Source organism: Geospiza fortis, unplaced genomic scaffold, assembly GCF_000277835.1.
Source record: "Geospiza fortis unplaced genomic scaffold, GeoFor_1.0 scaffold97, whole genome shotgun sequence".
NCBI lineage: Eukaryota > Metazoa > Chordata > Aves > Passeriformes > Thraupidae > Geospiza > Geospiza fortis.
In genome coordinates this window covers 1,282,092-1,300,374 of record NW_005054343.1, presented here as the reverse complement: position 1 = coordinate 1,300,374, position 18,283 = coordinate 1,282,092, and the positions used below count along the sequence as shown (strand labels likewise).

The 18,283-nt window shown below is 39.1% G+C and overlaps 1 protein-coding gene across 1 annotated transcript in view; it reads right to left on the bottom strand.

The window, feature by feature from the left end:
- SLC6A2 (solute carrier family 6 member 2) overlaps positions 1 to 18,283 on the bottom strand; it is a 55,727-nt gene that overhangs the window by 31,009 nt on the left and 6,435 nt on the right. Inside the window, exon 2 of the mRNA XM_005422793.2 lies at positions 2,849 to 2,980. Within this exon, the coding sequence (XP_005422850.1) occupies positions 2,849 to 2,980 (132 nt within the window). The remainder of the gene's footprint in view (positions 1 to 2,848; positions 2,981 to 18,283) is intronic.

Genomic DNA, 18,283 nt, shown 5'->3' with positions numbered 1-18,283 from the left:
GATTTGATACAAATGTTGGACTCCAATAAAAGTTGGATGGCAGAATTGTTCAGGAATCTTGCTTTGCCCTCAATCATTCTTACTGTGTGTGCAGCTTTGTTCTCATACAGTTTTATGTACTGCATATAAAAGGTAGGGAGTACAGTTATTTTATCAATGTCATCACTGTCACAGTGGGTACTGCCACAGCAATGAAGTGCAAACCTTTACTTACATTTTTCTTCAGTTTAAGTTTTGGCATTGGGAGCCTAATAGTTGGAGATTATTAAGCTTTCTTATTTCTTTATAAAGGGAGGAAGTAGCAAACGCTGTATTAATCCAGATTTAAAATTTGCATAAGGAACAGATGCTGACCCTGAAGGAGTTGGCAGTTCAAAGACTGCTGCATGTACAAAAGTTACTCTTTGCTCTGCAGGAGGCTTTTAATCTGTAAACCAGTTTGCTCCTCCCTAACAATGGGGAAGTAATTGTGAAAGTAAAGATGAAACAGTATTTTCAAATCCTTGGTGCTTAAATGAATCTAGTACTTGAACCTAGTGATACACCATGATCAATAGAATGGAGAGGAGGCAGGAATTCCCAAAAAGAATAATTCTTAAGGTGAATGTTAAACGCTAACTATGGATAATATATTAAATATTAAAATTAGATGATTCTTGTTTAAAAAAGTGTTTCTGAAATTCCTCCAGTCCAGGAGGACAAGAGATGTTTAATATCAAGACTAAAAAATACTGGATCAAATGTGTTTTAAATAGCTCTTCTCTGTGATCTTAAGAATGTTCAGGAATGAATTTGCTTTTATGTTTCTAGATTTTCTTAAAAGTAATGCTGTACACCCACAGTCTAAAATAGACTCTGGAAAAAAATGCAGAGATGAAAACAGACTGTGTTACAAAGGTTACAGGGTATATTTGTAATTGCATGTGCTATGATAGCATCTCATTAGAAGTAGAGTGCTTAGAGTTCATAGCAATAATATTCATAGCTAAAATTAGAACTATAGTGCTGTTCATTTAGAGAAGCTGTTATGAATTTGTGGAGACTGTGTACTTTACCTTTGAGTGAGAGATTTGAGTTGTCCCAGAAACAACTCCAAAGCACTAGCAGTAAAGTGTGTTTGCATGTTATCAGAGGTTTTAGTCAAAACTTTAAAAGTACTGAGTTTATACTGAGGTGTAAATGTCTCAATGCTTATTACTTTTTGAGAATCAAATAACTTATGCTATTCTATATTCTTGTAATAAGAAACTTAAAAATCAACAGTAATGTATGTTTAGTCCACCTTGAAAATGTCAACTTAAAAACACAGCTGGAATGTCAACAAGAATATACATGAAGTAAGTTCTATTTTCCTTTCTCATAATCTTTTTCAATCCTGAAGTCAACACAGAATACCTCTGAGCACAGTGGTATTTAGCTCAAATGCTTTGCGATCCTGAAGGTCTAATTTTTGCATTTAGGTTTTCAAAATCCTCATTCTCATCCAAAAGTATATTAATAATACCCACAGGAATTTTTAATGAGCGAGGGTATTCAGGTTCCTGGGTGCTGGGATGAATTTTATCTCCCATGACAGGATTATAGAAGGGCTAGGTAAATCTATAGGAACTAATTTTAAAATTTTGAGGCACATTATTTTATTATTTTTTGTTACATTGCTGATTTTGCTGTGAGTTTTGGGTTTGACTGGTAGGAAAAACCCCCTCTACTTTTCTTATTGTGTGGCACTAGACTGCTTGAAGAGGAAAGCTGTATTTTGAGAAAGAAGACTAACATTTACTCAGTGTAACCTATATCCAAGCAGCAGATCCATCAAGTTTGGATTGCTATTGTTAAGCTCCTCAGCTTTTGTCAGTCCCAGGATGAACATGATCTGAATTTTAAGGTTCTAAGGTCAGCTGAGCTTGTCTGGTTTAATTTCAGATATGTCTGTGTTGAAAAGGCTTTTGCATAAGATTTTAGATACAGTCTGTTATACATACAAAGGAACTTACATTTTTTGCTGGCAAGCAATGCTTAAAAATTCTTGAGGTTCCTTAACAAATACTCCTTTCATGTACAGAACACATGTGGCTTCTTTCACACATTGATAATTTCCTGATCAAAACCAAACACCCTGAAGCACCTAACCTAATTTTCCTTGCAGAATGATGCTGTGCACAAACAACACTCCACAGCCTTTTATTCAGTGATGCTGGAGAGTTAATCCTAGTGGTAAACACTCAATAGTAATAATGTTCAGATTTTAATAAGTGTTTTTCATTGCTAAATCTGAAAGACACTTTACAAAGACTATCAGAATCATTGCTCCCACTTCACAAACAGGAAAACTGAGGTACAGAGATACCACAGAAAACTCCTGTGCTGTTGTAAGTCTGGTGGCCAAACCCACAGTCTTCACAACTCCATTTTACTGTTGTAGCCACTGGGGTATGTTGGCTCCTGCACAGAAAGCTCCATGCCCTGAGTGGAGAAGTCAATGGGGAAGACAGGACTGAACTAACCTGGATGGGATTTGGTATTTCCAACATTTGGATTGGCAAATCCCCTCCTCCACCCAGAGATTCCCAGTTCCTCCCAGCCCCCAGTATACAGGGGAAAGGGAGGGCAGGGCTGAGCTGCTCCTGCTCATTGCCCTCTCTTACACTCAGCCAGCAATCACCCTGAAGATGATTTCTGTGGCTTTTCCCATTTTGTGCTTCACCTTTGATAACGCAAAGACTTCAAGGGTTGGGGGAAGGTCACCAAATAACTCTTGTCTGTGAAAGATGAGAGATCCTTAGGTTGTTTGTGATCACACCTGTGTGGCACCCTCAGGTGCTGCTCAGGGCAGCAGAGGAACACTCACCTTTGAAAACTGGACAGATTTTCCAGACAGTGGCAGCCCCTTCTCTGTTATATTGTCCCAGTGCTAATTCCATATAGAACAGGGGCATTCCAGCAATGATTAAGAAGAGGATGTAGGGAATAAGAAAAGCACCTGAAAAGACAGTAAAGAGACATTGTAGTCTTTGGATTGGTTGCATTTTTCTTTCTCTCTTGCTTACTTTTACTAGCTAAAAGATGAAACCACTGCTTATGGGAAATAAAAGGAAATATCAGGAAGGAAGGACACATGTATTCTTATCCCTTTTCTGCTTTTTTAAAGGTCTCAGAGACAGAATCCCTGAAAGAAGCTATAGGCTGTTAACTCCTATTTTCCCTTAATGTTTCCCCTCTGTTTTTTTGGCTTTAAAGACCAAAAAAATGTTCCCTGAAAAGTAATCCCTAACTGAAGAAGAAAAAAAAATACTGAACACACTTGCATAGCTGAAAGGGAAAGGGACTATGAAACATTTTTTTAGGTTTTATTTTTAGTGTAGTATTTTCAGAAGGGAGCACAGATCCAGCAACAGAAAAATGTGAAATCCTGTAAGTGCAGCTTAAACCACTGTGTGAAGTTTCTGCAGGAACCTCTGGCTTGAAAATTAATTACTTCTGGCTAACTATATAGAATTTGGACTTCCATGGCATATTTTGGATTTTGCTATAATAAATTTCCTTATTGTTATGAAATGAGTTAGACAACACATCCCTCTCCAACCTGGAGATGTTCATGGCCATTGCTGTGGAGGATGTGGAGGCTCCTGCTGGCCCCAGTACACCATCTTGATACTGCAGCAGGACAGTGCTGGGGCTGCTGGCACCTCCCTGGAGCACTTCACAAGGCTGAGCATTGTCCTGTGAGTCTGTACTGTCACTGAGAATCTGTCACCATTGGGAAAACCCTGGTGTGTGAGCTGCTGTAGCATAAAAACTATTACCAGCTGAAATACCAAAGGTTCACCAAATGCAGAAACTACCTGAAAATTCCTTAGCTATTTCATATGATCCAGATCACAGAGAGATTGCCCCAGTGCATGGTTACATGTGATACTATAAAGCAATTATAGCTGGTGTCATGTTTAATAACTGTGGGCTCTGACTGGTCTCTGCATTGTGGTACAAGCAAAGGGTAGCTTTTATTACGTTGCACAGCTTGCTTGGTCAAGAAAAGTTCAATTAATATTAAACTTGCCTGTATGAAAAACATTATTGGATTGCTTTAATAACTAGAGAGCTGACAGAGTAATTACATACACTGAATAACTGACTAATGTCCTTAGGAGTTACCTGTGAAAAGGAAACTCGATTGTGAATATCATGGTTCAGTTTTTCAGCAAAAGGAAAAACAGCAGTAGCTTGACTATTTCTCCTAATAGCAAGTAGTACAAACTTTTGCAAACCTTTAAAATCTGTTGTATTGGTTTAGTAATTTAAAAACTTCCTTTGTAAAAGGAAGTAAATTTGCATTGCTCCTAAATTTATACACTTACAGGAGGTAAAAATCTGGTAGCTTGACTGTAGCTTTTTAAAACATGCCAGTAAGCAGAATGAATTAAGTGTTTTAAAAGTATCTTTGAAACTACTGTTATGCTTTTAAAAGTCTGAATAGTTGTTCTTTTACCTTTTGAGCTTGCCTTTCACAGATATTACTGGTGCAAGCTGCCTTGCCTGCTTGCTCAGAAAGGGAATTTTGACTATATACTGGAGAACAGAATGGAAAAACAAACTGCTCTCTTAGTCATACCACCAATCTACTTCTGAAAGTAACATGCTGTAACGTAATGGTAAGGACAATGTATTCAGCATTCAGTCATAAGTTTAGTCATTTGAAAGTTGAAACCTTGCAATGAAACAGACAAAGTATATCAACAGAAAGAAAGAATAGCTTAAACCTTTGAGAATGCATATAAAAATTGAAATATATTGGTTGTATCACTTTGGGGGCAAGAATCTTCTTCATGAGGGAGTGTAATGTAAATGCAGCTTGCATTTCCATAAGCTACTACAGTATCAGTGATACATGGTTTTGTTAATATTTTAGTGTTGTTTATAATCTGTTTTCTATGATTGCCATGTTGAACTGTTGTACGTTTGAATACTGTGCAAAAAAAAATATTTGTATTCATCAGATGCTTAATACCCTGCAGTTCTGAGCTCAGTTCAATGTTGAAACATACTCAGCAAAATCAGTCTGGGATACTACATATTGCTTTCACTATATCTAGTATCTGGAAAAATTATTTTAGGTGGTGTTGCTGTCAGATTTCCTGCAAGTGAGCTTTTGAAGTGCCATACTTGTCTTGCTTTGATCATATCACAGTGTGTGGAGCTGACTCACAAACCTGGCTCGTATTTGGAAGGTATGGAGTTTGCAGGGAGTGATGTTTGATTAATATCATGAGACTGTGGAAAACATGATGCCTATTCAGAGAAATTTGTATTTGAGAAGATTAATCTGGAGATGTGTAGTGGACATACGTGTTAAATGCCAGTTTAAAATACTCAGTTCTTAAAAGTATGACTAATCCCAAAATGAACTGTGAGGTGTACTGCACTTAGGCATACTTGCTCAAGTGTCATCTGTTTGGCTGCGAGTCATTCCAGGCTTTAGTTATAGGAGGTTTCTTTCTTTTTTTTCTTCCCCCGCCCGGCCCCCGCAAGGGATTAATAAGGTGTGGTGTAATTTTCATCAAAGAGCAGTTACACAGTATGGCAGGGCTTCGTAGCTGGGTTACTTTTCAGGTGCTAAGTGATTGAAGTAATTTGAAATTGAGATAAATACCAAAGTAAGGGTGCTTAGTCATATTAGTTTGACTTAATGTTTTGGAGTCTTCTGGAAACTTCTTGTTTAGCAGCTTCTGGTTAGGTAAAAAAATAACAAAAAGTCAAGTATTTTTGTAAGCATCTTTATATTTGCTTTTATTTTCCTTGTCAATATCCAGAATCAATTTTCATGGTGTTCGCTCAACCCTTTCTGGGATCACAGCCCCTTCGAAGAAAAATAAATGATGGTCAAAATACAATTCAAATTTCCCCATGAAATAGATATGGAATAGAATGGTCTGCAAATTCTTGTAAACAGAAATAGATATAGAATAGAATGGTCTGCAAATGCTTGTGAACAGCCTGTGTGAGAGCTGACCAGTGTCACTCTGGGCCTGCACAGGGGCTCTGTCTTAGGGCTGTTTAAGGGCAGTGTCCCATGAACAAGAGGTGCTGTTTGGAAGAATTTTACAGTCCTGTTTGTGTGAACATCCTGTGGGCCAGAGGCAAGGCAGTCCTGGTGGGCCTGTTGCTCTAGATGCAGTGGTGTGGATTGAAGCCCCGGCCCAGCCCCCTCTGCAGGAGCAGTTGCTGTTAATGCCTGCCCTGTCTGGAGGCCAGAGCGTGTTAGGAAGGGTGGCACCATGTGTCCCTCCTGCCCCTGCCACCAGCCACAGAAACTGCAGGGCTTTAACTGCATGAATCCAGTGTCACATTTGGACAGGCCAGACAGCTGAGCTCTTAGGAAGCAGAGCTTGGCTAACACTTCCTTCAAGCCTGCCAAGACCTCCCTACCTCGGCGAGCTGTGCGATCGCGGCCTTGGCAGGAACGCGCCGATCGCACTCGAGGGCATTCCACTCCCCTCGATGGGAGCACACAGCTGCATCCCAAAGGCTGCACTGGTTTCAGCAATCCCTAATGGTTCCTAATTTCCTTCTGCAGCTAAAAAGCTGAAGTCATTGACATCTGTAGTACAGCTCTGGTGCAAGAGCCATACCTGACTCTCTACTGAGTCACTTGCAGCTTGCAAGACACAGGTTGGCCTCAGACTGTTGTGAACTGCTGCATCTGTCCTGACAGATTTCACAAGATCCATACATGTCCCTTTAAGGCATCAGTGCAACTATGGGGTTAAGACAACCTGTGTCTTATGCAAAACTAGGTTAGGTCAAACCCTCCGCTTCTACAACAACCATCTATGTGAAACTTTAAGTGGAACCTTAGAAAGATTTTTTTTTAAACTATTGCATTTAATTAATGAAGGACAAAATACAAGACAGATTTTGCATTCCTGTATTCAGTGCTAAAGCCACTTCTTAAATTTGGTATACCAGAATCCACACAGAGTGTTTCCTGTCTTCATAAGCATTCCCAGCATCCGAAGGGGTGGGAAGCAAAAGCTCTAAATATTCTTCTCAGTCCTACCAGGAGGTCTCATCTCACTTTTAAATCCCAGAAGGGAAGAAGCATTAATTTACTAATGGCTGAAATAAGATAATTTAAACAGCTGTGGTTATCCTAAAAGGATTTTTGATGCACATACAAGAAGTAGGCCAGGACAGGGGTAGTTGAAATAATTTTGAACTCTTTGTGCTTGTTAGCCTTCTGTATTTGTTACCATGGTTATTTCTAGTCAAAATGTTATACTGGCAGGGGTGTCTGCTAAAACAACAAACTCTGAGCAAATATGGCAGTATATTTTCCAGTAGGATTGTTTCCAGTATTTGTGCAGGAAAAGTCTAAAAGCAGAGATCTCCCAACTGTGCTGAACTGAAATACAAGCTAGTATCTCTATTAACATTGATCAACACTTTTTTTTAAATTCAGAATAAATAGTACTCCAAACAATATCAACAAATAGTTGATAGAACATAGCACATTTGCTTGGACAACAAGGAAAATGGGTAGAAACTCTGATCTGTGCAGACACTTGTGAATGAAAAACAAAGTCACTGATGCAGATTTCTTGACATCTAAATTGTACAAGATCACCGTGGGTAGAAATGGTAATTGGAAAAGCAGGTGTTTCTAGTACATGGATGTTATCTGGCCCCTCAGCAGACCACCAAGGCCACCAAGCTTGCGCAGCCTCCAAGGGCACCTCTGAAGGAGGGGGCTGGATCCTGCTGCTGACAACTGGGAAGAAGGGGTGGAACACTGAGACCTTACTGGCCTGGGATTAAAAGCAATGAGGGTCTGTGTGGTACAGCACAGAAATGTCAGAGCTACAAAAGAGCATGAGGGAACTTCAGGTCAAAGACAAGATGATGATAAGAGCAGCTGTGTGATGATGTTGACAGTAGCTAGCAAGATATTCTAGTTGTAAAAAAGAATGTTTTCTGCAAAACAGATTGCATGATATACTATAAAAACTTCAGCAGCACTTTACACATGTAAAATTCTCCAAGTATACAAGAAAACCTTCCAAGTATGCAACGTTTTTTAATGGAAAGTATTTCTGAATCATAAAACCAGCAGATCTATACCATGGTGAGTGGCATGTTTCTCTTGAAGCCTTTACATTTAGCTACTCCCTCTGAGAAATTTTTGCTAGATTTGAGCTTATTTATATTACTACTCTCAATTTGGGCTCCGAGCCTTCAATTTTTTCAGAATTACAATTTTAACAGCATTCCTTTCACTCAAAAGAAAGTGAAAACAAATAGTTTCCAGAAATGGTTCAGCGCTGTTGGCTGAGGCCAACTGAAGCATTTTTTGTCTTGAGCTGTTAACCTGCTACTGCCTTAAAATCACTTGAAGCAACTTGAAGTGCAGTGTATTTAGAAGGTGGTCACTGATCAGTAACTGAAGGGGTTACCTAGGCCCTCCCCACGCAAATCCAATCATCCTTTTGCCTTTTGTTACAAGAGTCATGAGCTGAAGAAACCCATTAGTAGCTATTTTGAACAAATTAATGAGAGCTAAATATATCCAGCCACTCAGAGCAGCATGATTCATTCATAAATAACAGGCAAGTCATTGGCCAAGGTCCTATTTACATAAATTAATGAAATGTTCACATTTACAACAATGTGTAGTTTAAAGATAATTGCAGGCACATACAAGAACAGAATTCTGGCCTGTGTTTTTTGGTAGGAAATTAAGGAATAAAACAAGAGACATGGTGGGTATGAGAGAATATAAATCAGGTTGATCTAAGAGGGACAGTGTGGCAGTGGGAGCTCTGGAGATTTGCAGGGGCTTCCTGCTGCTGACCTTCACAACACTCACTGTGGCTGGCTTAGGAAAAGAGCAATTCCCATCATTTGCCATGAGTGTGACCACAGAAAGTCCAAAGATCTGCTTCATGGGTTACAGTGATAGCTTTTAACATTGTGTCTCTATAGCAGAGGTACTATTGGGGTTGGATCTTTTGTTTCTAGATCAAAGCAATAAGATGAGTTTTAGTTCGGTAAGTAAATACTTGGAGTTTGTAACAATATGAAAGCCTAGCTACTAACCTTCCTGCCCAAATCCACCATCTTGATTTTGTGCCTTTTTCTCTTTTAACTATCTAGCTGGCTTAAACAAGAAATGAGAGAGTAAGTGAGCTGGACTGTGGAGCCAGCTTGTAGATTGTTCTGTTATTTATGCCATCCCTGTTGCTAATGCTCAATAGAACAAGGGTTGTAGGAGTGGTAGTATCCTTTTCTGTACAGATAACACCATTGGGACCAAAACCAGAAGGTCCTAGTCAGGGGAGATGTGTACTACTGGACTACCGGGTCAGCATGCAGATGCCTCCCTGAAGACACAGCTGCTTCACAGCAGACATGACTGCAAGCTTAAGAGAGAAAAAATTAAGAGGGGAAAATACTATTCTTGCATTTGATTAATAGGAACGTTCTATTAGTGCTTTTTTCTCCAACCTTGCAGCTATTAGGGGTGACACAAGGATATAGTCACCTGCAATTGCACATCAACAAAACCACCCAGGTGAGATGTAGGCTGTACTTCAGATGTACAAGAGCAAGGTGCCTGTCAAAATGTACTCTGATTTATTGGTGGCAGAACATCCACGGATAAAAATACTTTTGAATTAAGATATCAGAAGGTATCTTCTGTGAGCTTGTGGATCAAGATAAGCAGATTTTCCTAGATTCCAGCACAAGATCTATAACAGCATAACCTCATGTGATAAGTTTTCCTTGAACTGTTAAGTACTGACAAGATATTTTCTGTGATATGTGGAGCATCATCATGTACACAAAAGGAAATACTACTTCATCAGCTTAACTGTCTCTTAAATATAGAGAGAGTTGGTGCCAGGGAGATTTTGGCAACTACAGTTCTACTTTGGTTCAGATATAGACTGTTAGTCATAGTTTTCTCATCTTCTCAGAGATCTTGTGTGTTCATTTGTGTTGGGTTTTCTTTTCCTCAGTCAGCTGTAAACTAAAATGAATGTTTTCAAAATTCATGGATTAATCTGAATTTGATGCCAGAATGGCTTGTGAGATACTTTGATCTAACTTGTCTAGCATAGACCAGAAAAACCTACATACCTGATTGGAAGATACTAGACAGATCCTTTGCTATTTGGTTGTTTTGTTTTGGAGGGTTTTTTGGTCTTGTGTTGTTTTGTTTTGGGGCTTTTTATTTTGTTTGTGTTTTGGTTTTGAATCAAGTGTTGTGCTTCTTTTTATAATCTATAGAGATGGAGTGAACAAAACTAATTAATAACAGTGGAATAGTGATATCTGCTTTTCTATCTGAAATTTCCACCCTGCAGGTACTTTTTGGTGTTGGCAGGTTGAAGGGCTGTGCAGTCAATTTTGGTACCTACATTAAGTTGTGATACCTGCTGTGCTTTTCATGTGTCAGGAAGGCCAAGTTTATATCCCTGAAATGTTTTTCCACCTTAATAAAAAAGAGCCTGGGATGAGTCCTCTGAAGTTGAGCCCCTCATTTAGGCAGTATTAGTTGGTCCTTGCTTTGTATTCTCTCTAACACTCTCAGGATTGCCCCTGTGTGAAATGTGCTTTGTGCTGTGCATGTAGCAGGGCAGTTCCTGGTTTTCAGCAATCTGGGATGGAGGGTGTTGCTCTTAAAGGCTGCTTTTCTTTTGCACGTTGTCAAAATAAAAACCAGCCAGCAGCCTCCAAGTTAAGCACCCTCTGGGGAGGATGCAGTACCCATTTTAGGCAGCATGAGATTCATAACTGTGCCAGGGTAAAACAAAGTGCCCAAGACATCTTAAATCAGCTGCAGACAAGTGCCAAGCAGCTTTCAAGAAGATTAATGTACAAACCAATAGGAGGAAAATGCCTTGACATTCTGCTAAAGAAGAATCAAGCACAACAATCTGTGATACTCTTAAAAACTTGGCTTACACCATTTAGTGTTTAATCCAGTTCTAAGTTGTGACTTCAATGTTTGGGCTCAAAGACTAAAGCAAAACACTCATTTTCCTTCCAGTCTTCATTAGAGTTTTATTTTTATTGGTGTTACACTTTCTGTACTATCTTAATCCTTACAAACTCTTGCCTAACAGAATCCCCTAAATTATTCCTCTCAGTAAAGGGTTATTTCTATTATGGAAGTGTGAGACAGTCAACATTCCTATCTCTAAGAATTCTAGTAGATCTAAGTTTTACTCTCAGTCATTAGAAATGAAACCTGCAGGATGAATGTTCTTTCTGACTCCCCTAAAGGGCGCAGAGTAGCTGTACTGTAAATTACATATACTGCAGGTTTAAACAGGGATTTACAGCAGAAGCAAAAAGTTACATACACTATAAAGCCATTCTCCATGTTTTCTTAAAACCCACTATGTGCAGTTTTCTGATATTTCTTAGATATGCTTTCTAAATTACAATGTACAGATATCAGACATATTTGAAATGAATAGTAGGTTATCTAGTCATAAAGAATATTTTCTTATAGAAGACAAGTGCTGCACCATTTTAATTCATTTGTAAACTTTAATGGCTGTGTGTGGTGCTGTTAACAATGATATTGGCAAATTTACCATTACAGTCATGGCTACCGTTTGCATAATTGCCTAGAAAAATTGAAATTGCACTCTTATCAAAGATTATGGTTACTGTTGGATTGTGCTGATATTTTGGAAGGCCTGGGCAATGGTAATTTCCAAGTGGGTGTAGATTCTTTACTTTTTACCTTTCTGTTAGCACTGAACACAGGAATTTCACAAAAACTGTCACCAAGTTTTTCACAGAAAACTTTTCCTTTTGGGAAAAATCAGTATTTGGCACAGGGTAGTGCTGGTAATATTCTGTGTGCCAGCCATTAGGTGGGGTCTGAGAATTTGGGCATTGTGAGCACAAAGTGAAATGTCTCCTTATCATCCCCCCTGCAGCAGGAGGACTGTAAGAACTACTTCTCTCGACATCAATTTGCGTGAAGGGGTGAACTGAGTCTCATTTAGACTACTCAGCTTCTTCTGTGGAAATTAAGAAGACAAAAGTTTTTCTTTAAGTTTGCAACTTGAGCCTTATGTTTGTTCTTAGTGGACTGTTTTCCAAATAGGCTTCAAGCAATGTAATTTTCCCCTCAGTCCAAGCTGTCCAGTACATGCTTTGTCACTGCCATTCTGCACAGGGACTCCTAGCTTGATGTGCCATGGAAGAATGTGAAAATTACCCCAGGGCCCATCATAGCTCCCTGCCAAGATGAAGCAGAGGCCTATTAACAGTTTGAAGCAAAATCCTTCTTGTTTCATCACAGTGCAAATTTTTGCCTGGGCAGATTGCAGGGCAGTTTTGTTCACTGATTACTCAGACCTTATGATAAATCATTGTGGCTGAGTCTGGTATTTTCAACTTGTCACACAGCGATTTTTTATTTTTGTATTTCTAAACCACTTTAAACACATAATACATCATGACTGTAAAATGGTATTTAGTAAGAAACATATAGGTGGTCTTGAAGATCTCAAAATCTCATAATGTAGGGTCAAACACAGTGTTTTTGTCATCAGCTTTTGTATGAGTCAATGAAGGATTAACTGGCTGTTTAGGAAGACCCTGGTAGCTGGTTTCTGGCTATTTCTGTTAGGGTAAATTCAAGACAGTAACTTATGCCAGAGAGGAACTGTATTCTTATAGCCACCAATTTCAAAAGTTCAAAAACCATGAAGTAGGTCCCAGAATACTTTAAAATGCATGATCTTCTACTACAATCCTTTTATTTGCCTGCCTGCTTTTAGTTTTGAATTTACTTTGTACTTCCCCAGCTTTTCTTTTCAGCTTTGAAAGCTAGAAAGAGATTCTCGCCTTAATCATCTGTCCCTATAAAACTGTGAGAGTAAAAGGCACTTCTTAAAATAGAACTTTTTTTATTTCTTGAGCCCAGCATAGGAGAATGCTGAGGTCATAGTCTAACTCTCACAGAGTAAACCTATTTTGTGTAATAATCACCATCATCTATGTAATCCTGACAGTTTGCTTTTTAGGTAAAGTACTGAGCTGTTGTACTGAGTGAATATCAGTTACTACTTGGCGGAAGTTTTGTGTATCAGTTTAGTCTGAATAGTTTTTTATTACTTTACTGTTTTTTCTTCTCACATAATTCTTAGTCTAGAAATTCTGTCTACTTAGGAGTCCTTAAGAGAGACGTCTGTTATTTGGGTTTAAATCCTGGCTCTGGTGACGTCAATGGAAAAAAATCACCCATTGACTTCAGCTGGGTCAGGATTCCTCCCATGTGGTTTAGAATCTATTGATTTTAACTAAGGCTGTACAGCCATACATACATGAGAAACAAACAGCAGAAAAGAAGCAAATGATCAAACTCTTCCCCAAAACAAAGTCCTGGACTGTCTTTGATCTCATCAACACCTGTCTCATAATCTCATTTACATATCTGAATTTCTCGTCTGAAAGGAGACAAAGCACTGCACAGCACAAACTATTCATAAGTTTTGTGGTAAACTGTAGAACTAAGCTGCCTTGTACAGCTCTGATCTCCCCTTAGTTTGAGGGCAGGAGCTTGGGAGGTTTCTTCAAGCATCAGTCTTACTGCACATCAGTAGGCAACACAGCCCTGCATGCAGATGAAGAGTCAAGCCACTTCTGAGAGTGGCTTCTGAGCTGCAACTCAATGTTTTGGTAACATTTGGCCTTGAACTCTCTAATATCATAGTAAGTACAATATACTTAATTGTGAAATTACTGTGTTGTGAAATAAGGATTCCTCTGCCAAGAAGGAAAGATGCTGAGACCTCCTGATGTGGGTTACATTAACATTGAAGAAGAAAAAAGAAATCTTTTCAATTTTATCCATGAAAGTCTGTGTGGAGCTTGGTTTTTTCCCCAAAGGCGAATCTTTTGAGGGCATTTGGAGCACCTTCTAAATTTAGGATTTGAGAAATTGTTTCCTCCTGTATCAATCCCTGGGGAGAAGAGGCTGTATCTCTGTTTTATTGTTGCACTCTCTTTAAAATAGGTGTGTTCAGAGCTAACCTCTTGTTGTCAACAGATTGTGTCCTTGTTGTCATTGTGGCCATGCTGACAAGTGAGGTCAGTGAATTAGGCACCACTAAAAGCTGCCACTCCTATAATATCCTAATAAATAAAATAAAGTGAGAAATCCAAGAACAGTCTGCTAATAATATTTTTTTATTACTGGACAGCTCAGTATTTAGAAGTAATGAGCCACCATGAAAGAGATTTTTTTTTTCCTATAAATGTTGTGACATCAATTATCAGGTGGGGATCTCCCCAGACCTGTGAGGATCTACTGCTCCACCTTGTGGTCTGAAAAACGCTTCCCGTTACTCTGCAGAGAGTCCTGTGCCACAAAAAGTCCAGCCTCTTCCTCTTCATTTAACTGGAATTTGACTGGAATCAGTATCCTACTTTCCCTTAAGATATGGATCGTAAGGGCAAGTGACGTGCTGTCACCTTTGGCATATTTCAGGATAGACATTGCAAGAGGTCTTTCATTACAGAAGAGAAAAATAGAAATTAAAATATCAATGAAGAGAAGAGTGCTGTGCACACATGCCCACATAGGTCAGGAGGTGCAGAATAAATTAAAAATAGCTGGCAGAAACCAAGATGCACAAGACTCAGATGTTTTTTTCAGTACATCCACTGGGCCCAAGGAAACAGCGGTTTGGATGGTCAATGAGGCAGTTGCAGAGGGTTCATTCTTCCATGCTGCTGTTGGGCCAGAAAATCAGCTCATTCCCACAGTGCTGCAGGCTTCAGTAAAGAGGGATGCTGTGCAATTGCCCAGCCACAATCCTTCCCCTACATCAATGCCACAAAAGCTGTTTCTCAGACTAGCGAGAGCACTGCAGCAAGATAGGACACCCAGGGCTTGCAAATCATGTGATAACTTTCTGCAGCTCTGAAATAAAGACTGCAAAGGAATAATATTCCTCTGCTGTGGAAATCACAATTCCTGTGTTACTTCAGTGGGGTGGGATCAAACCAGCACTACTCTTCTGAGGCTGGGTCTGTTCTAGGGAAGCAGCTTATAACAAAGCATTCTAAGAAAGACTTCATGTCTGTGTGGTCTAACACCACCTGTCTGGGAGGGTTGGATCCTGTTTTGGACACCTAGCATATATTCTCAGACAATTAGAATAGCCAAACTCTAGCAATCAGTTAATACCTACATTAAGAACACAGCTTCTGCAATCACTTGTGCTTTTGGAAGTGAGTGGTTGTGTTCATAAAGCCTTAAGGAGTGGGAGCACTGGAAAAATTACCATCTTCTATAAAAAGACTTATTGTATAATAAGGGCAGCTTGTCTTACTACATACCAGCAGTCAGAATGTTTGTCATAAAAAAACATTTATGGACTGGCAACAGACAACTGCCTGCCCAATCCTGCCTGAATTTTGCTTAGTAATGTGTTATCACAGATTTCTGCTCACTGGAAAGTTGGTAGTGTGCTTTAGATGAATATGAGTGTAGAGAAGGATGTGGCTTACACAGCCAGACTTCCCTGCTGACAGTTTGTGCTTCTGAATGGTAAACCCTGGTCCCCAAAATGCTGCTCTGTGCTGTCACCTTTGTCATGCTTCAGGAAAGATTGCAAAACTTGTTTGAATAGAGAATAGGGGAAAGGAGGAGTGAAAATAAAACAAAGGATAGTTTTCATAAGTAGTTTAGAGGTTCTTTCCTATGGTTTTGGTGAAGAATATGTCACCAGGCAAGGAAATCAACTGTTTGCCTTCCATGCCTCTCACCTCCTTTTCCCCTCTTTATGGATTAATGGTTTCAAAAGCTCTGTGACTAAAATTAAGTATGTGGAATCGATATAGAAATTAAGATGCTGAATTACACTGCAGTTACCCAGGATTTCCATGAGAACAGGAATTACTCAACAGTACTGGGGATCTAGGCACTTTTGGTGCTGATTTCCTCAAGGGCTCAGATATCCATCTGTAGGAAACCAAGTTCTGAATGTCAATAAAGCCTTGCATTTGAACCTATTCTGACTTGGCACCAGTATGTAAGATCTGCACAATTAGGATGGAACCTTTCCATCAAAGTTTCAAGACTTAATAGGGAGGTAGGGAGAAGGAAAGCAGATGATTGAGGAGTTGTAGTTGGAGGAGGCAAGCACAGGTTGTCCAGACATGGGTAATGGGCTGCTAGCATGAATTCTTTGTCTCCAAAAGCCTTGAGGAAGGAAAACTCAAGGTTTATAACCAATGTGATATTCCTGGATTCCTTACATGTTCTTAATTGAAAATGGAATGTGACAGTGGATTTGTCCTTAATATAATTTATTTCAACGTTATTGATTATGGTAACAGGAACAACAATAATAATGATTTTTTTCTTGTTGCCACATTGTTGGACAATCCTTAAGGTCTCTTCCAACCCAAATAATTCTATGATTCTATATGTACAAAGAAAATGGAAAGTACTAAGAGTGAGGTAGTAGTGAAAGATCCAGAACTGTTTTACAAAGATGCATCATTTAAATTTGTCTCTTGACTTCTACATTATAATACTTCATATAACTGTATCTCCAAATGTAGAATTATTTGGTTACAGTTTACTATTTTGTAATAATCTTGAGAGCAGTCAGGCAAAACAGTGTCTAAAAACTACATGTAATAACTGCAATGTATGTAAATGCTATGGAGTTTACAGAGCAGACTAATATCAGAGAACTATACTACAGTTCTTAAATATTTAATCAATTGGTTAAACTGGGACAAAGGCTTTACAGCTTTTGCTGTAAAGGGAGTTGCTGATGTCCTTACCATCAGACATAGCAAAAATGAAGACATGGGCTATTTGATGTTGCTCCTCCTCAGTTCTCAAAATTCTTTAAACCACTCATTTCTATTTTAACACACAGCAAGACGTTCAGTAATTTATGGACTGATTTTAATCCATCATTCCCCTCATAGCATATCTGAACTCTCACTAAAGATGTATGTTCCTCTTGATCTTATGTGTAAGTAGTTGTATTAACATTCTGTTTCATATTCTCAGCATGGGGAAGAAGTATCTGTCTGGAAATAACATATTTAGACTGCTGGAGCTGTATTCATATATTCACTGAACTGACAGACAGGTTTGTGGTATTTTGCCTAAAAATGAAAGTGAAATTCTGCCCCCAAACCATGTCTCAGTCTCTTTAGAGATATTTTGGTTTCTTCAGTAAAGAAGGGTTGTTGGCTGCTACACTCCTAAGCTGGCCTTTCTCTTTTCCATTAGTCCCAAAGCTTAGGACGATGTGAGTGAGAAAGCAGACACATGAAGCTCAGGTCCTTGCTATTTCAGCTTGAGTGAGTACCCAAACTCAGGTCTCCATGTCAAACTGTAAGAAAGTCCTGTATTTGTTTCAGTAGGAGTAAATATCAGCTTTGATAGCTCCCTAATGTGACTTGCAGACTTTACTTGTGCAGAAATGGTTTATGAGGGATATTTCAGTACTTCTGTTCCTTGGCAGAATTGAGAAGAACGTACAGGGGGGGAGGCATGAGGTGGAAAGATCTTAAGCAGGGATTTTAAATTTTTAAAAACAGAACTAAGTTCAGTTCTTGAAGTCTTTTCTGCCTCTTAGTTTAGAATAAAGTACTCCAAGTGGTAATCAAAATGTGCATCCACTGTACTTGGAAAGATGTATCTTTGCTTTTGTCAGCTGGTCCACACCAGTTCTTTTATTGTCAGTAAAGCTGGAAAATCAGTTTTTGTAATTGATTGGATCACCTTTTAGATCAGTTCTCAATACTTGCCCTGAATCAGCCACAGGATGGTCCTAAATGTGTAACATCGAGCTAAACATTATGGATCTCGTCTAGAACCTTTCTATGCTAGTGTATCTCTAGACCTTTGTAAGTTTGTCGAGCTAGGAGTTGCTAGAATTGTTCAGGGACAAATACCATCTCTGCACAGGCAGGTATTTAGCTGAGAGTCTATATAGTGTGCCATTTATACACTATTGCATGGTATCATACCTCAGAGTCGGAAACAAGTAGTTTACAATTGATGAACGATTTGGGTGAGATATTCAGTCCTTCCCTCTCAGCTATTCTTAACACTTCATGTGTAGTAGGTTTATGATGCAGTAGCTTATAACCCTGCAGAAATTCCTGTTCTGAAGATTTATTTTGTGGAGCCAACAAGACATGCAGAGCAGAACAGGGAATTTCAGAGAAGCAGCTGGCAACTGGCATGTGAGCTCCAGTGCTGAAGAGCCTGGGTGAATCCATG